At 41.3% G+C, this 22619-nt stretch overlaps 3 protein-coding genes across 6 annotated transcripts; all 3 read left to right on the top strand.

Annotated features, from left to right (window-relative positions):
- Nucleotides 1-6758: 6758 nt before the first annotated feature.
- Nucleotides 6759-8098, top strand: LOC115051158 (ATPase inhibitor A, mitochondrial). Its single transcript, XM_029514484.1, has 3 exons — nt 6759-6951; nt 7544-7656; nt 7770-8098. Exons 1-3 carry the CDS (start codon nt 6880-6882, stop codon nt 7909-7911), a joined length of 327 nt encoding a protein of 108 aa, XP_029370344.1. The 5' UTR covers nt 6759-6879; the 3' UTR covers nt 7912-8098.
- Nucleotides 8099-8606: 508 nt separating this feature from the next.
- Nucleotides 8607-15701, top strand: LOC115050677 (heterogeneous nuclear ribonucleoprotein R). Of its 4 annotated transcripts, none has more exons than XR_003841224.1 (12): nt 9681-9817; nt 9928-10035; nt 10149-10262; nt 10424-10600; nt 10741-10876; nt 10958-11163; nt 11247-11396; nt 11523-11644; nt 11745-12283; nt 14288-14348; nt 15282-15342; nt 15621-15701. XR_003841224.1 is itself a non-coding variant. In XM_029513635.1 (11 exons), the coding sequence occupies exons 2-11, from the start codon at nt 9458-9460 to the stop codon at nt 12349-12351; spliced, it is 1896 nt and encodes a 631-aa protein (XP_029369495.1). In that variant the 5' UTR covers nt 8607-8779; nt 9452-9457; the 3' UTR covers nt 12352-12456. The 4 variants fall into 4 exon arrangements, 2 of the variants coding, with proteins under 2 accessions (XP_029369495.1, XP_029369496.1); XR_003841225.1 differs by lacking the exon at nt 15621-15701 and adding an exon at nt 13503-13595 and having other exon boundaries at nt 9682-9817; nt 15282-15330; XM_029513635.1 differs by lacking the exons at nt 14288-14348; nt 15282-15342; nt 15621-15701 and adding exons at nt 8607-8779; nt 9452-9614 and having other exon boundaries at nt 9699-9817; nt 11745-12456.
- A 986-nt stretch (nt 15702-16687) lies between these two features.
- dnajc8 (DnaJ (Hsp40) homolog, subfamily C, member 8) lies at nt 16688-19478 on the top strand. The gene is made up of 9 exons (XM_029513637.1): nt 16688-16809; nt 17172-17273; nt 17792-17848; nt 17978-18044; nt 18131-18225; nt 18344-18415; nt 18639-18730; nt 18901-18976; nt 19072-19478. Exons 1-9 carry the CDS (start codon nt 16741-16743, stop codon nt 19189-19191), a joined length of 750 nt encoding a protein of 249 aa, XP_029369497.1. The 5' UTR covers nt 16688-16740; the 3' UTR covers nt 19192-19478.
- The last annotated feature ends 3141 nt before the right edge of the window (nt 19479-22619 follow it).

Raw genomic sequence — 22619 nt, forward strand, 5'->3', positions numbered from 1 at the left:
TTTCGGGTTTTTTTTTTTTTTTTTAAGTTCTGTTTTACTTTCTGTAAATGTACACTTTTCACAGCACAAAATGAATGTGAATTATTTCTAATAAAACAAATATACATATATTAAATGATGAATGTGGCCCTCATATTGTCGAGCAATAAGCGCATTCTAATGGTCCAATATCATTTTAAGTCTCATTCTCAGTATCTTAATAATCAGATTCAGAACAACAGGAAATAAATTAGCCTGCTGACTCAAATTGGCTTGTTGTCTGACAGCAATATCTGAAGCCAGATCAGAACAAAAAGTTCCAAAATAAAATGGCTGACAAACTGACAATACTACAATCACTAGAAAGTGTAAAAGGACACGAGGAAATGGATTTTGAACTCCTGCCGCATTAAAGTGTCTGGCAAACATGTTGTTCTCTAAATATAGACTCGATTTGCAGGTATGAAAAAATAACAATCTCCCAAGATGATAAAACGGCATTTATCTGTTCTATTTTCATGGTCTGGAGGGAGACAGAACCATTACAGAGAAAAACAGATCTCTGAAGATGAGTAATGAGAAAATAAACGGACTTGACAGAAGGTAGAATATAAGCCTGACCTCTTTAAAAATAGGAAATATTCTTAACAGTTTAAATTTAGTTTTGCTCACTTTTTTTTGCATGACTGCCACTCAGCTTTCTTGCCTCTCCATAATCAGTTCTTCAGTTTTAATTGAAACGGTGTGCTGTAATTCTGCTGCAGGCCATGAGCAACAGGAGATTTACATCATCCATTTGTCGGAGTTCTGCTCATTTTGTGAGGTCAGCTGGGGAGCAGATTGCCTTCTGTATGCTAGGTGCCATTTTTCACAGAATTTCATGTTTATTACCACGTCACATGATATACACCATTCCTCCAGCAGTGTCGGAGTCAATTTTGCTTTGCAGAACATTTTGTGCTAATTTATTTTCACACCAAAAGTCATCTGTGCAAAATTTCTGCACCGTCTGCTTGTGATATTTCAGAGCGTCGTTGGTGCCACTTTTATAGTATCTGAAATGTGACTCCAAATATATACCATGAGAGTCACTATGCCCCCCCCCAGTATTTCTGTTCCTACCATGTCATAACCATAACCTCTGTTCACATTTAAACAAACAAAAAGAAAACGAATGCTAACGAACGCAGGACACAAACTCTTTCTGTCTCCACTCACCATGTCTCATCGCACCACTTCATCTATAGCACTAGAACAGCTGCTGCCAGGGACACTCACACATATTGCAGACCTACATAAAGCCTGCAGCTGTAAAGAAGCCTGGACTATTTTCAGATTACTCATAACTACAAACACATCAATCCAATCAAAATTAGAATAATTAGTATCTGCAGAGCAGCGTGTCTAAATACTAATCACATCCTAAGGCTGTCAATGACTCCCCCTACCCCAGCCAACCATCCAACACAATCACAAACACACACACACACACACAAAAGTGCCGCTATCAATTAACACTTCCCTGGCATTAACAGCAAGGTCCGTGCCATCTTTTAATTGAAGGCTGTTGCTACGGAAACAACTGAAGCTAATCTCCAAAGAGAAGTGAAAGTGTGAAATGAAATGGATGTAATTTCTCTCTACAGCCACCTCCGTCTCCTTAACGACAGTCAGCGTCAGCGACAGTCTTAATCTACTGCCAATGATATTTATATTAATCATAAGGACGTTCAAATCAACGAAATATTAATAATACACATTAATCCTGCATGATCATTCTGCCATTTTTGAAGTTGTAATTTCATGTATACATGCGTACAGTGTATAGATAGTGTTGATGTGCAAATTTTGCTAATTTGAAGTAGATATTAAAGTTATTTTAATCAACTTGAAAAACATTTATGAGCATGCATCATAAAGATGACACCAAGCTCAGTAAGGCTTTGTGAATATGTGAATCCCATTAAAATATTAATTATGCTGGCTTTTTAAAAGTCAAAGGACTCCTTTCATTAGTGGAGCTAACAATGATCTACATAGCTGAAATTATTGAAGACACTGGGAAATATAAATTACAAGAAACTCATCACTGCATCAGAACTTCATTTATTCTTAACTCATAACTTAAACTCACGTGGGATGAGTGAACAGAAAGCTCTTATGTTGTTTTCACATTCCTGAACATTTGCATGGCTTTAACATTGAAATGTTGGACATTTAGTGAATTGCATCGGTTATTTTTTACAGTGCAGAGTGTCCTTCAGATAAATAATGCTATTGTCTCCTGGAGTGAAACTGAAATGCTTACACCACTCGTTTTTCTTTTTACAATAGCAGAACTTCTTTTGAAGCCGAAGAGTGGAGGGTTAAAATTACAGATCTACCATTTACCTGAAACAAGCGCACATACTTGTCCAAACCCTCTCTGTGTCTCTCGGTCCTTTCGCTCTCTTCCTCTTCATATCCCTGCCTCTCTTTCATATGAAGAGCTTTTTCTCCCTGGTTGGCCTAGTTGCCCCCCCCCCCATATGGTTCCTTTATCTCTGAATGACACAACACATATGTGGTGGATTACAGCTTTGTTTGCATCATAGTAAAATGCCACCAGTCTTCCACTGAGTTCATTACCATTTCACTTTCACACTGTATGGTAACTCCGGGGGTTGACTGGACTGAAAGTGGCTAATCACCAGCTTTGGCACTGATGGGGTGCATAAGGCTTCGATACTGAAGTGAAGACATTTTGGACAATAAAAACAGCTGGAACCTGGAAAGACTCCCCACATGGTCTCCAAGTGACTGAGCCAATGAAAAGGCTGTATGAGCAGCTGCCAGATGAATGAAGTTAGTGGAGACAAGTGAAAAATGGACGTTTATTTTCGGAGAGAGGGTTGAATTATGGCACAGGATGTGGTAATGTTGGTCTGTGAGTTCACCTGCATGAATATGGCATTGATGAATATCAGCAACCATCGGAACAAATTCAACTTTCTCCACTTTTTCATACTTCATGACTCAACGTACCGGAGTGCTATAGCAATTAGAGATGTTCATCATGTGGCAGCACGTGCTGTCATCATCAGAGCGTCCTGGGTTCGACTCTGACCTGTGGACCTAAGATACATGTCTCCCTGCCCACTGTCTGAAGAAAGGCATCTGATTGCACAAACCAAAAAGCAATATAGCAGGCATAACTCTGACCTTATAATGCAACTTGGTCGAAATCGTAACAACGATATGCGTCTAAATAGTTTTGAAAGGATTGATCAATTGTTTTGAATGTTGTGATCACTTTGTTAAATTAGTAAATTCCCATTTAAATTATTGGCAAACTGCCAATAATGTGACTAATATCTGTTCCTTTTCCGAAGGACCTTGTGTCTACTACACAATGAATCGAAATCCCTTTATCTAACCTGATGGTCACCATGGCAACAGTGGCAACATCCAGGAAGCTCATAAGGACTATTAGTAACAAAGAGTTTCAGCTTCAGTAGGCTCTGAGAATTATACAAGCTGAATGGACATAGGCGAAAGCAAGAAATCTTAAAACCAGTCAGGTTCTCTCATTTACCGATCGTTTCCTGCATTGCACTGGTAACGCCACTGAATGCCATTTAGTGCATGTTTCATGGATGTGCTCCACCAGATGGAGGTTTGCACAATACAAATCATTTTAGTCTGTTATACTAACGTGACTCCATGTCAACACACTGATAATACCTCGAAAAATGTTTGAAATCCTCAGCAAAAGGTTCAATTACCTCTGCAGAGGTGTATCAACATGCTTTTTACCGGAGGTATGCATAAATATCAGATTTACATCATTTTATGCAATTATTGATAGTGCACTTGTAGAAGGAGGCGGATTATTATGCATGACATTCAAACGATGGATTTAAAAAGGGCTGCACCGAAAGGGCTGTTAAACTGAGCCATGCAAATGTAATGCAAGTTCACATTAAATGTCGTAAGATATAATAGCAAAAAATGCTCAGGGGACGTTATCACAAAATTGCAATGAATGTCCTTGCAAGTAGAGGTTATGAAAACAGATCATTCATATGGGAGCACTGCCACATCTTGTTGTCTGCATGACCTTACTTTGTCTTTGCTCAGGTTAGTGCTGTTGCCAGGATACTATTTCCTATGGCAACACTTGAGCTGAGGAGGTGAGCAGCTCTGAAAGGATCCAGGTAACTGGCTACTCTCTATCCTGTGCACCGGAAGTCTGAATATGGCCATAAAAAAACCTCACCGTGCACAAATATGAAAGCAAGAGCCTTCAAAGTTTGCTTCAGCGCAGTGCGGTAGCTCTTTTTTTTTTTTTTTTCCCCCCAGATACAACAAAATGACTTCCGGTTCCAGTCAGCCGTCATTTATTGTATCTCCTGTGGTAATTTTGTATTAAGAGATAACCACGTGGAACTTATACAATGTCACCATGCCCGCAGTATTTAGAAAGAGGGATGTTGCCCTCATGACTCGTACAAGGCAACTTTTTATAAAGATTTCAGAGCTATTTCTTTGTACGCTTGTCACAGTTACTTGTATGAAAAAAGCAGCAAATTCAGCTAATACTGGGAATAATGGAACTTTCTGTTCATCAATGGTTATTGCAAGACAATATTCATTTTCCCATGTGAAAGTCAATTTTCACCCTCATTTTAAATTAAGTGAGAACAGCGCTGGCTTTTGTCCATTACAGGAGGAAATGTTTTGTATGGGTGTTACATGAATGGTAGCATATTCTTATTCCACATTCATTTCAACACAAGTTAGAAGCTCTCCATCAGTGTGAGAGCGCACTGCCACCATTTGTTGCAATAGTGTTACTGCCTCAGTTGTATAGTTTCCTGTTCATGCTGCAGAAAAGTATACTCATCTAACAGTTAGGGTTCAACACCTGTCAGTCAGGAGCAGACATCTCAGGCTGTTCACCGAAGCTGGGTAGCTAAGCATCTGGGCTATTTAGATTGTTGTGATGCTTCTGGATTTCTGCTGAGTTGCCAGACGACCTGTCCAGGCTGGTGTTGGTGTAGTTGTGCGATGTAACTTTGTTATGATTTGATTTGCTTTGATTTGATTTTGAGGACTACTCTCTTGCACATCTGAGTCCCTTGTTTTCACCTAATGAAATGACATGAAATTATATAGAAGAATAAGGAATAATCCATTTTCAGCAGAATAAAGGGAGGATGGATAATAACGAATCTGTGTGTTCAAATCTAAATTTGAAAAGCAAATAACTTTATATTCAGAGAAAAACTCCGCCAAGGTCTTGTCATTGATCATTTCTTACCCTATTGCACAACCTTCAAACCTGTGTATGTTTCATTTATGTTAGCAAAGAAAAAAAGGTTGCCTTACTGAATACAGCGAGCCAACAAGTCAAGTCAAGGCATGTTTCTCATTTTAAATTGGAATTGCTGAACATCTACAGCTCTGAGGATGCAGTACACTGTCACATACAAAACTTATTTACCGTCAGCTCTGCCGAATGAAAGGGGGACGTCAGGGTTGATGAGCTCATACCACGCTGTGCTGGGATGAGCATCATCTGTCTGGGAGGGCTCTTCATCAGTGAGGCTCTATTATGATTCATCCGTTCTAAACGCCCACCAAGCCTTTTTACTGAGCAAAACTTCCCTTTGTGCTGCCTAATACTTCTCAACAGCTGAGAGGGTAGCACCGAGTCTCATCCCTTTGAGTAATAGGTGTATAGCACAGAGATGTCAGGTTGGCATAGTCTATCGACAGCATGCGCATGAAATTAATTGGAAAGGCCAGTGCAGCTTTTGAAGAATCCATCAACAGATAAAAATGACACAAAGAAGAATGATGGTGGGCACTCTGTCTGTGTTATTACTGCAAATCTTGAGTGATTTTCTGTATCAGCAGGATCCGAGTCTGGCTGTGTGTCTGTGAAATATTAATGGAATTTGTATGTTTTCCCAATGTTTGCATGATGCTCTGCTTATCTGGCATGGACTTAAGACCTCGCCAGTTCAAATTCCTCCTGTATAGTGTGTGCCACAAGGTTCAAGTCCTCAGTGATCCTAAATAGGGACTGGTTGAAGAAGTCGATGAGTTAATTAATTAATTTCCACTCCCAAACAACTGCCGGGCTTTATAAGGCATAAACTGAAAAGAACTTGACCTCCATGCAACTTGGCTCTGTGGGAATCTGAGACCATAAAAAAACTGTCTTCACATTATTGTCTGGAGTATTCATGCTTGGTTTGGTAACATAGAGCAAAAACAAGAAAACAAATTATTTTCTAAGTCAGTGATTTCCAGATTGCTTCCTCTACATTTCCTGAAATCAACTGTGATAATTAAAAAGGGGAATTTAGACAACGCACAACTTGCACACAACAAATTAATTATGCTTTTTTTTTCATGATAACCAACAGGATCTTTTAGTCAGCACATGGCAAGTCAACTAAATATCTTAAAAAAGATTAAATGTCTCTCTGGAAAATTAACTGAATGAATTTTTCACAAAGCGGATATGAAATTGCAACGAATGTCCTTGAAATAGTATTTTTGCGTGTCTTGTAACTTATGTGCGTTCATATTTCAGTGAGTCTGTTTCTATCTTCTGGAGCCGCTGTAACTCCTGTGGGTTAGTAACATATTTCTGATCTGATGGCAGATGAACTTGCTGGTTTGTCTTTTGATTGACTGATTTGTTTGTTTATTTTGTGTGCAGGCCTGATGCTGTCCTCCCTCCCTCCCTCCCCCCCCCCCTCACCACTTGGGGGCAGCACCAGGCCTGTCTCCCTTTTTCCTCCACGCCCATATGAAACCTAGAAAATTTCCGCAATTTGAGCAAAGGCAGCAAGAAGCCCGGCTAAGATCTGCTCTCCGCTGCAAAACGCCTGACATCGGCCGGAAATGTCGAGGTTTCTGCTGAGAGCCGACCTGCGGAGGTGTGTGTCCTCCCAGATCAGGACGATGTCTGATCAGGTAAACTGCTGGACGACTGGATGTTAGCATTAGCTTCTGACTCACTGCCAGACGAAGCTAACGAGGCTAGCTCGTTTTCCCTGTTTGTTAGTTTGTTTTGGTTTTTGTTTTTTTATTTTATTTTATTTTATTTCAGGAGAACTACTGTGGTCGGACTTAAATAAAGATGTTGGCATGTAAAGCATGCAGTGTGATGAATGTTATATAAAATGTATAACAGGGGAAAAGGTAGAAAAATGAAAGTATGGCTGCTCTGCAGCTGTGAGGTAATGACGCCTATGAACGATACTTTATTGAATAATGCAGACAAAGATCTGCATGGATAACTTGTATATAAGCCAATATAATCAACAGCAGACAGTCATCTGTACTGTGTAATGGAGACACTCACCATATGTTTCACAGAGCAGCTAACAAAGATTAGAAAGTTAAGAGATCAGCAGGAGAGCATATTCACCTACTTGATTTAAAACCTGCAAATTTGCTAAGTGAACCACTGTTGTGAAATTGACTTAGAAGAACCAGAAGATATCTTCTCAAATATAATGCACATGTGTGGTATTATATAATGCATTTCCTCTGCTTCTTCCAGCTCGGTGAGTTGGGTAGTGGAGCGGGCAAAGGTGGTGGAGGGGGAGGCTCTGTGAGGCAAGCAGGCGGGGCGTTTGGAAAGAGAGAGGCAGCAGAGGAGGAGCGATACTTCAGGTAAGAAGCATGTCATTGTGTTTGTAAGATTGATGCTGAAGGCTCCTGCCTTGGTCGCCGGCTGGTCCTCAAAATGTCAACCTGGTTTCTCTTCACCTTGTGTAAACCTGCAGACAAAGAGAGATGGAGCAGTTGGAGACGCTGAGGAAGCATCACAACGAGGAGATTGAGCACCACAAGAAGGAGATTGAGCGCTTAAAGAGGGAGATTGACCGTCATAAGGGAAAAATCAGGAAGCTGAAACATGATGACTGAAGCGGCGAAGCCTGTGCCATTCCTCTTGCTGTCCGTCCATCTTATTCCCAAGTCAACAGTGATCAGATAGTAATTGAGTTACTGCTGCTTAAGGCAGGTCCTGTATCAGACTTCATACTGGCAGCAATGAATACTAAAAAAAAAACCAAAAACAAACAAACAATAAAGTGTTTAATTTTTCACATTACATGAAAGCTTTTGGATTCACTGTATATCCTGATTGTTTTCTGCCTTAAAGTCGGTTATTCTGCCTTTTTAATACCCCCCCTTGGTTTTGTTTTTTTTTTTGTATAACGGGGTTGATCCTGTGTAGGGTTTGCAGAAAGGGGGCTTTCACTGGACTGAGGTCATGCCCGTCAAGGTTCAGCCTCCCTGGTTGGTTAGTGGACTGTGGGGCGTTTGTTTTGGCTCACCGGGCAGTCCTCTGATATCCAACCCCGCCCACGTCCACCACCAAAAACCCACTTAACCGGGAGCTAGCAGTCTCTCCTAGCTTTAAACTCAAGCTACTCTTGTGTTTTGTCTGAATTAAAACATATACCCATAACCCAAATCGTAAGTATCCGCGCGCCCCCTCCCCACTTTAAAAAAAATACCCGCCTGTCCCGGTGTCTGAAAACGAACCTACCCTTCCCCATTGTGCATTATTATTATTATTTTTTTTTTTCTCTCCTCCTCCACATCTCGCGATGTTTGCTAAGCGGTGGCGTTGTTCGGGCGAGCCGACGACGAGACCGTAGCTGTCTGGAAATCAGTCTTGTGGGTTAGACTGAAACGTATTTCCTCAAAATAGGCACACTCGTTTGTCCGACAGGTTGATCGCCTCACACGTTAACACGCCGCACAGTTAGCTTCCTGAATCACACCGGTAAGTCGCGCTAACTGTCTGCTTGCAGCCGCCGCGGAGCTTTGTGTGTTTGATTTGTGAGGTGTCTCTGCACGGCGAGGCCTTCGTGTGAGCTCGTTAGCTAGCTTCCCCCCCCAACCACCACCACCACCTAACCCCCCAATCCCCCCCCCCACACACACACACACAAAAAGAAAAGGCTAACCGATATCTCTGCCTACATAACTGGGGGCTATCCTCGGATATTGTTAAATGCGTCCTGATCGGTCTGAAAAACGCGGGGCCAGCAGGGTAATGTGCAAATAAAACACATGCTAGCTAGCGAAGCTGCACATGAAGGGGGCGGGACGGTGTGGTTTCTTTAAGTGACCGGGTTGTGTTACCGCACAATAGCACAATGTTTTCACCCCGAGCTTCCAAAACACACACACACACACACACACGCATCTACTGTTTCTGACACTACAGCCAGAAATACACATGGCAGTTTTAAAGTTGTATAGGCCGTGAACACATCACAGTGTCCTGTCAGTGGAGATCCATATGATCCAGTCACAGAAACAGAAACAGCTTTGGGAAAAACATTAAGTCAGTCTGGGAGAAGGACACATCAGATTTTCACCTGATCCAAGAAAAGTAATGTCATTACATGAATTTGAGTTGAATAAGTTGTTGTTGTTGTTGTTGTGTTAGAGGAGAATGGCTGCCGCTGAGGTGAACGGTAGTTCTGCCCCAGCAAAGGAGGAAGAGGAGCCCATGGATGTGACGGCACCCCACACAGAAAACTACCAGACCCTCATCGATGCTGGGCTGCCTCAGAAAGTGGCCGAAAGTCTCGACAACATTTTCCAAACAGGTGGGTGGCAGCTGCCCTCGCACCGACAGTTTAAGGTGACAACTGTAGCTGAGGCTGAAAGTGACCATAAACTTGTAACCTTAGGCTTGGTGGCATATATTGACCTTGATGAGAGAGCTATTGATGCACTGAGGGAGTTCAATGAGGAGGGAGCACTAACTGTGCTGCAGCAATTCAGAGAGAGTGATCTGTCCCACGTACAGGTAACCATGTAGATGGATTACATCTTTCTTTGTCGTACAGTGGAGCTTTGTGTTAATGTAAATTCTGTTTTGTTTCCTTTCTAATGCACTTAAATATTTATGTTTTGTAGAATAAAAGTGCTTTCCTTTGTGGGGTCATGAAAACCTACAGACAGAGAGAAAAACAAGGAAGTAAAGTTCAAGAATCCACTAAGGGCCCAGATGAGGCAAAAATAAAGGTAAACAAAGTCATGTACTGACCTTTGCTGTGTGGGAGGTCAAAATGAAACTCACATAAGTGTGCTGCTACTGCCATAGAGGTCAGTTAATGTTTTGTTTCCATACTTTCCAGGCTTTGTTGGAGCGGACCGGATACACCCTGGATGTAACAACAGGGCAGAGAAAATATGGAGGTCCCCCACCTGAAGATATTTTCAAAGGAACACAACCAGGAATCGGAACTGAGGTAAATAAAGTGATAAATACCGAAGCATATCTGTCTGTATTTCAAGGTACTAATATTTTGGGTCTCTGCTGCTTCAAATTACAAATAAAAAAATCGTTCTCACATTCTAAACTGTGATGTACAAATTGTAATTGATCTTTGCATTGCCTCCTTTACTTCAGGTGTTTGTTGGAAAAATACCCAGAGATTTATACGAAGATGAGTTGGTGCCGCTGTTTGAGTCTGCTGGTCCAATCTGGGACCTCAGATTAATGATGGACCCTCTATCTGGTCAGAACAGAGGCTATGCCTTCATCACATACTGCAATAAGGATGATGCACAAAAGGCTGTGAAGCTTGTAAGTGGTATGGCAGGGTATTGGCAAAGGTCCACAATCTAACTGGACATTTTCTGGAAATCTTCTCCTGACTGCAAATAGTTTCATTCTTTTGTTGTCGTTCGTTCATTCAGTTGTTGGCCTGTCCATTTTATTTTCAGTGTGATAACCATGAAATTCGTCCTGGCAAGTACTTGGGAGTGTGTATATCTGTTGCAAACAATCGCCTGTTTGTCGGATCAATTCCAAAGAACAAGACAAGGGAAAGTATATTGGAAGACTTTGGCAAAGTTACAGGTCAGTTTGAAATACAATCCACGAAAACAAATGCCTTTGCTATTACAGAAAAATGACGATGGTATTGCTCTGCCTTTACAGAGGGTCTGCAAGAGGTGATATTGTACCACCAGCCAGATGACAAGAAGAAGAACCGTGGCTTCTGTTTCCTGGAGTATGAGGACCACAAGTCTGCAGCACAGGCTCGCCGCCGCCTAATGAGCGGGAAGGTCAAGGTGTGGGGCAACCCAGTCACCGTTGAGTGGGCTGACCCTGTCGCTGAGCCAGACCCGGAGGTCATGGCCAAGGTCAGCAAGTTTCGTGTTTTGCATCTTGGAAAACCTCACCCACATTCTGCAGCACTCTATATTGTAGTTTTTCGTGTACATAGGTGAAGGTGCTCTTTGTCAGGAAGCTGGCCACAGCAGTGACTGAAGAACTTCTTGAAAAGACTTTTTCTCAGTTTGGAAAGCTGGAGCGAGTAAAGAAACTTAAGGACTATGCTTTTGTCCATTTTGAAGAAAGGGATGCTGCAGTGAAGGTGGGTTTTGTTTTTTGTTTTTTTTGTTTTAGGTGTGCGTGTGTGTGGGGGGGTATGATTTAGAAAAAGTCTTAGGCCATCTCATTTGTATATTTTATTGTAAAGAGTTTGTTCTGTTTTGTGAAGGCAATGGATGAGATGAATGGGAAGGAGCTAGGGGGGGAGGAAATTGAGATTGTTCTGGCAAAGCCTCCAGACAAGAAGAGAAAAGAGCGCCAAGCAGCCCGGCAGACCACCAGGAATGCAGGGTGAGTCGGACTGATAAAACACACAACTGGTTATCTGCCTGACTTAATTTCATTCTCAAGTAAGGATTCGTTAAATGTAACACTCTCCTTTCCTCTGCAGGTATGACGACTACTACTACTACCCACCACCACGCATGCCACCACCGGGCCGAGGTAGGGGCCGTGGTGGCAGAGGGGGCTATGCCTACCCACCAGATTACTATGGATATGAAGACTACTATGATGACTACTATGGCTACGACTATCATGACTACCGCGGTGGCTATGAAGATCCTTACTACGGCTATGAGGATGTGTACAGCATGAGGGGCCGTGGTACTCGTCCCAGCAGGGGAGGGCCTCCTCCACCTAGGGCTCGTGGCGCTCCACCGGCACGAGGCCGGGGTGGCTACGCCCAAAGAGGACCACCCCTTGGCGGTCCAAGGGGTGGCCGAGGAGGGCGGGGAGCCCCTTTCCAGCCGCAGAGGGGCCGTGGTCCTCGCGGGGCCAGGGGAAATCGTGGGGGAAATGTCGGCGGAAAGAGGAAGGCAGACGTGTTTAACCAGCCTGACTCCAAGCGCCGCCAGACCAACAACCAACAGAACTGGGGGTCCCAGCCCATCGCCCAGCAGCCCCTGCAGCAAGGGGCCGACTATTCCGGTAACTATGGTTACAGTAATGACACCATGGAGTTTTCACAGGATTCTTATGGGCAGCAGTGGAAGTAGATGCACCAAAAGGTATTTGGCAAAGTCACAGCAAACAAAAAAAAAAAAGAAAAACAATAAAAAGAGGAAAAAAAAAAACAAAACAGGAGATTGGCCACAATTTTTGATTGACTTTTTATTCTTCATCCCTCATGAAAAAAAAAATCTGTATATATCTCTGAAAAAATGGACAGACCCCAGAATTGGCTCAAGATGATTGGCTGGAAAGCCTTTTGGCTGAAGAAAAGAACGTAACCGTTGTGGTGAATCATTTCTTACTTCTGCGGTTACATTGGGACACGTGTCTTTAAAAAAAACACTCAAAACACTTTTATTGTTACTTTTTGTTCCTGATTCTTTTAAAGCCAACAATGAACATTTACAAAAAAGTGGACATTCGTTCTCAAAAGTCTGAGAGGACATTAAATAATGATATTGCCTTGCAGGAAGTTTTTGTCCATGCCCTTTTCCTCCCCTCTCGTTCTTGTACTCCCTTTATTTGTGGTTTCTCATAGTTGCATAGGGACTTGCTTGTAAATAAATGCATATGGTTAGAGCTTCAAACTTCATTTTTTGCAATGGTGGAGAAAAGAATCCACAGGAAGAAAGAAATCAAAGTTTTGTAATGTGTATGCCTAGCATTTCTAGAGGTAGATAAATTGTGTTTTTTTAAAACTGATACCATAACTTCCTATGTTTTCTTTGAACTTGCCCAATAGAGTTTGGTTTGGCTTACCTTAAAAGCCTTAGCAGTTTGTTCTCTGATGTTCTTTGTATTTATAACTTTTACGTTTGTTCCATTTCAATAAAACTCAGCTGAGCATCAGTCAATTGTCAGATACTCAAATTCAGTGTTGTCATTCAGTATTTGATTTGATTTTTACCTCAATTCTCACATTTGGATGAAGATCATCTAATCATAAAAGGCTGAAATTGTACAATCAGACAATGGGATAAGAGAACTTGAAAGGTGTTTGGAGGACATATTTATTGAACAGGATTTTAACCCTTTATTTTTCCAGTGCATGTTACATCAGCCTATAGTCATTTCCTGCAAAGATTAAATAGTATTAATATTGGAGCAATGCCACTAACTGCTAAAAGAGCAAAACGTGAATTTAACTCCTTGCCATTTCCCAAGGTTGTCCCTGTCTTTCAAACTTTGTGCACAGGTAAACGGTGTATGCTTTAGTGATACCAGCCTGCCCTCAGTGAACCAGGCCCTCTGCTATTCATGAAGACAATGAAAACATCCAGTGCCTTACGTAGGTGATTGTCCTTTGTCCATTTAACTGTTGGTTATTAACCACTAGGTAAAAGAATGGTTGCTTCCTGTAGATCTACCTCAGTATTCACTTAATTTCCCAGCTGACACTTTGGCCAAAGTAATAAAGGCAAAGGAAACGCATTTCTTGTGCAGGACTCTAGAAATGAGAGCTTGTAGTTCAAGTTATGTCCAAAGTTTTTCATGCTTAGTCTTCATATGTCTCAATATACTGTGCTTTGCAGCTGTAACTCCACTAGTGGCAATTAAGTTTGACCTCTGCTGAAGCATAGTCATACTGTATACAGCTGTTAACATGAACTTGAAAGATGAGGACAATCTTGGATATTGGCGAGATGTTGCTCACACTGGTTTGGTCCTGATACTGACATCATTACCACAGTTAGACCAACAGATTTGAATGGATTTGTACCTGTATGCTGAGTTGTCTCCAATTCATTTTTTTTTTTTTTTATTTACAAAATCTGCACATCATCTCATCCTTTCTCTCCCTTTCAAGACACCAAGGATCTGACCATCCAAAGGGTTAAAATTCTAATAGCGTGCCTTAGCAAGTGATCACCTGTCAGAATGTGTTTGCCATAGAGAAGTGTTTTTAGCATCTGCCTTTTAGTACCATGGTATCATTGTATTTTGTTTCATTTGTCTGTCCTCTTATTCCAACCTGCCTAGGTGGAGAAGCATTGACAGCGGCACCGGTAGAATGAGGAACTCACCTGAACGGTACTCAAGGGTGAGCTAGCCTTGCACAGAGTACTGTCTCCTCTCCTGTAGCTAATTGTAATCACTGGAGAAACACTAGTCATAATTATACTTTGCTTTTGTTATTGTCTCTTTCCAATATACTGTGCTACGAATCAAGCTTTTTAATTTAGTTGGAGTGGCACTTTTTTTCCAGGATATGAAGAATGAAAGACACTAAAGTTGACCGGAGAGCCACTGAAAATATTAAAATTAAGAGTGTAAGCAGCATCTCACTGACATTCGCACAAAGAGTGCACATTGCCCTTAGTGTATATTTTCTCCCTAAGCCAAATGGAAAATCTGACAATTTTAAGAGCCAAATGGCTGCTGCTTTAGACTTGGAGGGCAGTCAGTCAAGGATTTGGTAAGCACTACAAACCTCAGTACCCTGCAAGCACCTGTTGCCAAACTTGGCTTACTGCACCAAAATCATCTCAGCTGGCTGCACACATTCTGTGACTGGGAAGAGGGGGGGTGGAAATTTCTTTTCCTAAGCCACTAGAGGTAGCACTTCCAACACCAGCGCTGCTCCATTGTTCCTGTATCCGATGCTGCATGTTGGCAATCAAAGCCGTACAGGCGCTAAATACCAGTTAGATATTACCACAATGAGGTGTTTTTAAAAACGTTGAATTAGTAGTGGGAATAATGAGTTAAATATTGGTCAAATTAGCTGATTTTGGAACAATGGATGTCTCAAACCTGATGTCTTTACCTTTTAACACCACAAGATGGCAGTAGGAGGGCTACATTATTTATATTGCACAGGTAAGACGGGGATGCAGGAATCACATTAGCTAATTATATAATTTGATGCAATTTTTTGGGGGGGTTTGCATTGAAGTGCCATCAGCTGCTGGAGTGTCTTGAAACAGCTTCTCATATCAGAACTGTGTCTTTATATGTTGCCTCTTGTCACCAGGCAGTAAAGGAGCTGCCCCCATCCATGTGAATGAGTTCACACAAATGGAAGGGACAAATTGGTAAGACTGTTCATTATCTGAACTAGTGCTCAGAAAGTCTCAACATTCCTCTATTATGAGATTTGTTAGAGTTAAAGCATAATGTTTGATGTCCTGCTGTTCTCCTTATCTGTTTCCTTCTCAGAGTAAGTAACTGTAATTTTTGAGCATCAAGTGACTAAACACTTTTTCTGTTAAAGAGCTGTTGCATCACAATATACAGTCTAGAGTGTGTGTAATGGCACATTGGTGCTTATAAACTGATCAACTAAGGATTAACGTGTCCTTGTCTTTTGCAGTACAGACCAGGACACAAACGTGCAAACAAGATTCATCAAAGGGATTCACATCCCTGAAAAAGATGATGTCCAGCATCCACACAAACACATGCTGGTGTCCCTGTTCACAGCTCAGCAGGCAGCAGAGGTGAGACATAATAGCGGCATAGTGGCAGCTACGCTGGTATCAGAACACTTGAGTTTGTAGTATTTGTATGGCCTGAATAAGTTCTCTGTGCCACATTGATATTTTAATTGATCTGTGTTGCAGAAGTGACCCAGCTGCATCCAGCAGACTACTGCTTCCTTACCCAGCCAAGGGATTTCCCACTGTAAAGACAGATCGTCTGTTTCTCTTAATAATTCAATACATTTTACACTTCCCAACAAAATATATGTGTGTTTGTTTGATGATATTTCATTTCCAGCTTCTTAACATCTGAGAACATTATTTCTTGTTTGGAGCCTTTGGAGAAGTCAATCTGAATTTTGTGTATTATTTTTAAGCTAAGTAAAATGCACAATAAACATAATTTTGTTGTGTACTTCAGCAGTAAAACAGATTAGATATTGGGGCTGTCAGGTGTATATTGATCCACAGTCTGTCCAGAGCTGCCCCTGAAGGTGTTGAGTTACATTTAGACCTTCAGATGGCTGAAGTGAATTTCCAAGCTGATCAACAGCCTGTAAATCTTATTGTTTGTACTTAAAATCGGGCTTTTGTTTATTTTCTCTGATAAATGTGGCAGAATAGTCAGAGTCTCTGAAAATGACTCTTCAGGTTAAAGCGGAAATGTCTAATTTTACTCACTCTTTTCTTCAGTTTAATTAAACCAAGAATCCTGTTTGGTCAAAAGAAAACAGCAAGCGGCGTTTAGAATACACATTTGATGTAGACAAAATAAAATATGACTTTTTTTTATTAAATAAATAAAATTTCTGTAATTAATTTGTTGATGTAATTCAATTGCCTTAAATCCCGTTTAAATCGTTTTATTGATTAATTCTTATATTTGGATCACTTGTTTAAAAAAAAAAAAAAAAAAAAGCTGATTATTAATCATTGGTCCCTTCTGCGTTAATTTTAGCGTGAGCGCTTGGTCACGTGACACCACTACGTCACATGTAAACCAGGGGGAAGATGGCGGCCGCCGGAGGAGAACCTTCTCAGATGGTGTCGGATGAATTATTTCAGAACTTTTACACGGAGGTAGGACGGAGTCTGGGTGGTTGTGTGTGTTTCGAAGGTGTCGGTCGCTGTCCCTCCACCCTCCAGGTCTGATACCGGCCGGTGTTTGTGTTTGTCGGCGGCGAGGCCTCGCAGACGTGAACATCAGCTAACGACAGGGAGCTAACGTGAACCGAGCAGCTCCTCTCATTTCTTATTTCTTCCTTTACTGCCGTCGACAGTCGGATAAATGTTGGCCGGTCCAGCCGCTGATGGCTTCACAGGAAGCTGTGTCCTCTTTGGTCAGCCGCACCGAATGAAAAGATGCAGATCGGCTCTGCTCTGGTTGATTTCTGAGCGTGTTCCCAGGAAAGGCTGCTGATGCTGTTTGGTGTTTTCTGCAGGTGAAGCAGATTGAGAAGCGGGACTCCGTGTTGACCTCCAAGCAGCAGATAGACAGACTGCTCAGACCTGGAGCATCCTACTTCAATCTCAATCCTTTCGAGGTGAGTGTTGACTTTTCAGCGTTACAGCTTTATGACTCTGGCTGCACAGCGGATCTGGAAACTGTTCACACCTTCCTCTGATCATCAGTCAGTAAATGTTGTAAAAAGGTACAGTGAGTCTGACCACCAGGAGCTAAACCCAAAGTATGGATTCATACTGAGATGAAATGGTGGAAAAGCACGAAAGGCTGAATGTTCAAAACATATTGCAGTTATGGTGATGTATACTGCCATTTATATTGGATTATTTTTCTATTTCAAATTCATATACTTTTTAAAAATTAATTTTAATCAGAATGTGATAATAAACGTGTCCCTCACAGCTGGGAAATATGTTGCTTATCATCTGCTGACTCATCTGAGCAATCAGCAAATTAGAGCTCCCATGACATGGAGATATTTTAGTTTCTATTATAATTTGATCAATTAGAAGTGTCCGCTGTTCCATCACACCTGGATTTCAGCGTAATGCTTATCTAAATGAAGTCGAATGAATAAAATCTCAACATGGTTTTCAGGTGTTGCAAATTGACCCAGAAGCAACAGATGATGAACTGAAGAAAAGATTTCGAGCGGTAAGCAAAATAAAAGATAAAGCCGTCTGTCCTGCGGATATAGTGATGATGTTTTGATGTGATTTTATTTATTTATTTCTTTTTCTTTTTTTTTTTTATTCCTAATCTTTGGTCTTTTTAACTGCGTAGTTGTCAATTTTGGTCCATCCAGACAAAAATCAGGATGACCCAGACAGAGCACAGAAAGCCTTTGAAGGTAAATTCCTTATAATCCTGATTGATTCATATGTGCTGTTGGTACACCCTTTAAGTTTATTACACCTGAACGTGTCACTGTTGTAGCTGTGGATAAGGCGTATAAACTCCTCCTGGACCCTGAACAGAAGAAAAGGGCCTTAGATGTGATCCATGCAGGAAAGGAATATGTGGAGCATATGGTGAGTGTTCGATACATTCCCATACTTTTTTATTTGGGGCATTTTGCTCTTGTTGCTCAGCTCTCCTGTTCAGCCTTCGTTTTGGTAACATTTCTCTGCCATTTTGTGCTTCCAACAGGTAAAGGAGAAAAGGAAACAGCTGAAGAAAGATGGGAAGTCATTGGATGTGGAGGAGGACGATCCTGAAATGGTAGGTCATAGTCATAAAAATCGACAATGTTGGAAATTAAAAATATTATGACCAAACTCAAGATTATATTGAGAGAGAAAAGTTATATTAAAATGGTTGTTGTCTTTTTAAGATGTTTTGGAAATATTTTATTTTAGAGGTCTGACATTTTCTCAGCTGTTCACAGCTAATTAGAGTTAGGATGCTTGTCATTATTTCTCATACGTAACTTGTCCTCTTCCAGTTCAAACAAGCAGTGTACAAACAGACCATGAAGCTTTTTGCAGAGCTGGAAATCAAAAGGAAGGAAAGGGAAGCAAAGGAAATGCATGAAAGGTAAACGATAAACACTTAAAATCTCATCTTTTTTATAAAATACGTGCATGCCTTCCTTTTAATTGTCCATCACATTTGCCAAAAGTTTAAATGTTATGTCAGATTTTAAAATAAACAGAGCATGCATGGGATCAGAATGTCACAGACTTGTTCTCCCTGTCCATTTAAAGGAAAAGGGCAAGAGAAGAAGAAATTGAAGCAGCAGAGAAAGCAAAGCGAGAGAGAGAATGGCAGAAAAACTTTGAGGTGTGTTCCTCACTTCACCTATTGCATACGTGATCTTGTTTTTGCTGTTTTTGACCACCACCTGTTTTTTCCAACCCCTGCATCACAAAAACAAGGAAACAAGAGATGGACGCGTGGACAGCTGGAGAAACTTCCAGGCCAAAGGCAAAAGCAAGGAGAAGAAGAACAGGTCTTTCCTCAAACCCCCGAAAGTGAAGATGGAACAGAGGGAATGATGCTGTAAAATTGGACTTGATTAGATTAAAGCCCCACTGTTTAAAAACACCCTGTTTTGTGTATCCTCACCTCGTCATCTACAGTTAGCTGTAAAGTCATCAGGATACTTGTACAACAACTTCCTCGTAGTTTTGTACTTGGTTTTCTAATGTACATATTTGTGATCTGGATCCTGAGATCAATACCTGCCTCATGTAAGAAAGAATTAATGCATCTTCCCTTTCTGTAACTGACGAGAAAAGTGTGGTTTGTCCTTGTTTTTGCTGATTTTTTTTTTTTTTTTTTTAACTAAATAAAGCTTGGTATCAACAAGCCTACATTACTGTGGTCAACAAAGCTGAGCCTAAAATTTGTCTTAAGGTAAAGTGCTGGGAAAAGCTGCGCTCACAACACCGTTCTGTGAATGTGTGTTGTTTCTAAGGATCTGGTCATTACAGGTCCTTTTAAAGGCAGAACAGGAAATGTACAGAGCAGTTTTACAATACATTGAGTCTTCAACGCAAGAGTTTACAGTGTCAGGATGCCCAAATTAGCTCTGCATGTTTAAAATCTTAAGTAAAATAAGTTTAAACAAAAAACACAATCAGTATTCTTTGCACCAAATTTTTCTGATTTGAGAAAAGTAAATAAAATGCTTTTTACCTGATTAGTCTCCACTTTGGATTTCAAATGATTCCACAAAATAAAACTAGCTGAGGTGTGAACACAATAAGCCACATATCCAGTTTATATATTAATCTTTATTAAAAATAGACCAACATAGAAATTGTGTGGTCTCATTAGATACACTGTACAATAAATTGTCAAAGAATCACAAGCTCTCGAGACTCTAGTGAAGCTACGCAATTTCTAAGGAAAATAAATAACCCCCCAAAGGAGTTAACCAGTGTGTTATTTTTAAACCCAAGTCGCCCGTGAAGGAATCACAGGGCCCTTTCTCATAAATGTCTTTGAGTACAAAGGATCATTTCTTTAGCCTGACTTCCGTTAAAATGTTTTCTCACATGACTTTGCACTGATCTCCACCTGCAGCAGGAGCAGCAGTTGTGCCTCCCATCAGTTCGTCCAGACTGAGGCCCTGAAACGCTCCGAAGAAGGAATCATCCTTTACTGCCGCTGGTTTTCTAGCTGTGGTGGTCTGCTGCAGGTGGAAGAGAAGGTGATGAATGTGGGCATAAAAAGAAATCTGGATATTTCGATTTAATTTTAGTGTCCACGTACCTTTGGGAGGGAGTGGTGGCTCCTGAAGTGGGTTCTTCTGACAGTTCTCTCTGTGTTCTTCTTGGCCAGGGTGGCCTGCTGTCGTTTCCTTTGGCAAACAGCACAAGGCAACATTAGACAGCACATGGGAAAGCAGCTTATTCATGTGACAAACAGTCTTATCCTCACTAAGTCTGTCTGACTAAGAGTCTCAGCTGGATAACAAGACAGTATCTGAAAACTTGTCATGACATTGTTAAAAAAAAAAAAAAAAAAAAAAAAAGAGGTGGCCCACAAAAAGAGTCTCACGATTGCATGTTTGGAAATTGGACAGAAAATGTCTGTACCAGACTGAACCATAATATCCCTGTTAAACTATGAATTGCGATGTTTGGGAATGTAGCCATTCGGCGGCTGTACCTCTCTCTCTGCAGTTCAGCCTGGTACACTCGGAGCCAGGAGTCGGGAACATTCTGGCTGCTGCAGGGAAGGCTTCTCCTCCGACTGACGCTCTTCCTGCATGTGAAGCTGTTTCTGCGGACTGACTCACTCCTCTTGGCCCCTCTTTTCTTAGAAGCCTTTTTTCCTGACACACAGCTGGTGAACTGCTTCAGGGGAGCACCCAGCGACATGAGGGAATCCATTTTCTGAGTTGGCCCTGTGCTGTGTTTGTTGGCTTTATCTGACAAACGTCAGTGATGTTGCTCTTCTGATTTGCACCAGGAAGGCAGCTTTTATCTGCAAAAACACAGAAAAATTATGCCCACTGAGAATAGTATTAATAGTTATGCTGGCTTCATTTACATTAAAAAAAAAAAGTGAGACATAGAATTACAGCATTTCAAGTAAACCTGAGTCCAGAGTTCTTTCTACCGCTGTCACGTTTGGACATTAAAAGTCCAAATGAAGGATGTGACTTACCTCACAGTTATCTCCTTTATGCACAATCAGCTGTTGGGCTCATTTGCCAAAGCTGTAAAGTGTGAAGTTCCTCCGTAGCATGAGTAGCATTCGTGTATGACTCCTCTGCTCTGCTGCTGTCACTGTCTTCTCTTATGAGGATTTGACCGATGACCTCGCTGGTACTCAAGAAGGATTAGCTGAAGACGCAACGCTCGTTTATCTCATTAACTACGGAGCAACTCCAAAAAACCTACTCAGGAAAACACCTGTTTGTTTACACTTGACCGATGAAATAACTCATATCAGGTTGACGCTTTAACACGTGTTTAGACCTAAAATGGGTGAGCTGTAATAAGTTCACAAGTCAAAATCTTCATTTTAATATGAAGCACCTGAATAGTTTTGACTTTCAGAGACAGCAGATGTCGTCATCTGTGATTAGGGGCCAGGAAAAGTCAGACAGATGGAGCGTTGACAGACCAGAAGCTGGAATGTGACTTTTGTGACGCAGAGGAGTTCTTCCTTTCCCCCCCTCATGACAGGAGAGCCTCATTGACTGGAGACATTAAGCACCTGAGTCACAAGAGTGAATGACTCATTTCATTCATCACTTCATTCACTCAGTGAATCAGGACTGAATCCAGCTCTGAAGAGAAATAACTCCCAGTCATCCACAAATAACGTTCCTGGCTTTGATGCTTCAGGTACTCAGTATTTGGGGCACAAAAGTAAATCACCCAACAATCTACTTGGCAAAAACAAGTGTTTCTGTTTAATACCAGTATGATATGAAGAGCTACAGCTGTTGCTGTAGCCCCTTGCAGAACCATAAATTCACTGGAATGACAAGGGAAAGAATAACCACCGAGTAATGCTAATAACCAAAGCAGGCTGCAACATTACCAACAGATGGGAAGCCTGGTTGCTGAAGCAGTGAAACACCTGTTGCAGCAGATCCTGTTTCCCTCTGTTCCTGCGTGACAGGGCAACAGCTGAGCTGAGAGTTTGGAAGGAAATCAAAGAGCAGTTAGTTTTGAATAGAAATTAACTTAACAAAATGCATAACAGGAAGCAAAAAACAACCAAGTGTAAGTGACTTACCCAGCGCCAGAAGTTGTTTTTGGAGAGGTCAACAAGCGCTCGTGTCCTCACAGCTTTGGACTGAAAATTTAAATATTCTTAAAGACACTCATAACACAAGTAACATGGCATGAAGGTCTAAAGGTTAAGTCCTGCAATCTAACTCTGTTTAAAAGAACTATCAACAATAAAAGGAAATCTTTAAAGGTGAACTTACACATCCATTTTTCAAGCAATAAATACA

Source organism: Echeneis naucrates, chromosome 11 (assembly GCF_900963305.1).
Source record: "Echeneis naucrates chromosome 11, fEcheNa1.1, whole genome shotgun sequence".
NCBI lineage: Eukaryota > Metazoa > Chordata > Actinopteri > Carangiformes > Echeneidae > Echeneis > Echeneis naucrates.

Excerpts from the sequence above, each read along its gene's own strand:
- LOC115051158 (XM_029514484.1), top strand. The coding sequence starts at position 6,880 with ATGTCGAGGTTTCTGCTGAGAGCCGACCTGCGGAGGTGTGTGTCCTCC. Across the intron at positions 6,952-7,543 it reads TCAGGACGATGTCTGATCAG|CTCGGTGAGTTGGGTAGTGG; the intron begins GTAAACTGCTGG and ends TGCTTCTTCCAG. Across the intron at positions 7,657-7,769 it reads GAGGAGGAGCGATACTTCAG|ACAAAGAGAGATGGAGCAGT; the intron begins GTAAGAAGCATG and ends GTAAACCTGCAG.
- LOC115050677 (XM_029513635.1), top strand. The coding sequence starts at position 9,458 with ATGGCTGCCGCTGAGGTGAACGGTAGTTCTGCCCCAGCAAAGGAGGAA. Across the intron at positions 9,818-9,927 it reads GTGATCTGTCCCACGTACAG|AATAAAAGTGCTTTCCTTTG; the intron begins GTAACCATGTAG and ends TATGTTTTGTAG. Across the intron at positions 11,645-11,744 it reads CAGACCACCAGGAATGCAGG|GTATGACGACTACTACTACT; the intron begins GTGAGTCGGACT and ends TTTCCTCTGCAG.
- dnajc8 (XM_029513637.1), top strand. The coding sequence starts at position 16,741 with ATGGCGGCCGCCGGAGGAGAACCTTCTCAGATGGTGTCGGATGAATTA. Across the intron at positions 17,849-17,977 it reads TGAAGAAAAGATTTCGAGCG|TTGTCAATTTTGGTCCATCC; the intron begins GTAAGCAAAATA and ends TTAACTGCGTAG. Across the intron at positions 18,226-18,343 it reads AGGAATATGTGGAGCATATG|GTAAAGGAGAAAAGGAAACA; the intron begins GTGAGTGTTCGA and ends TGCTTCCAACAG.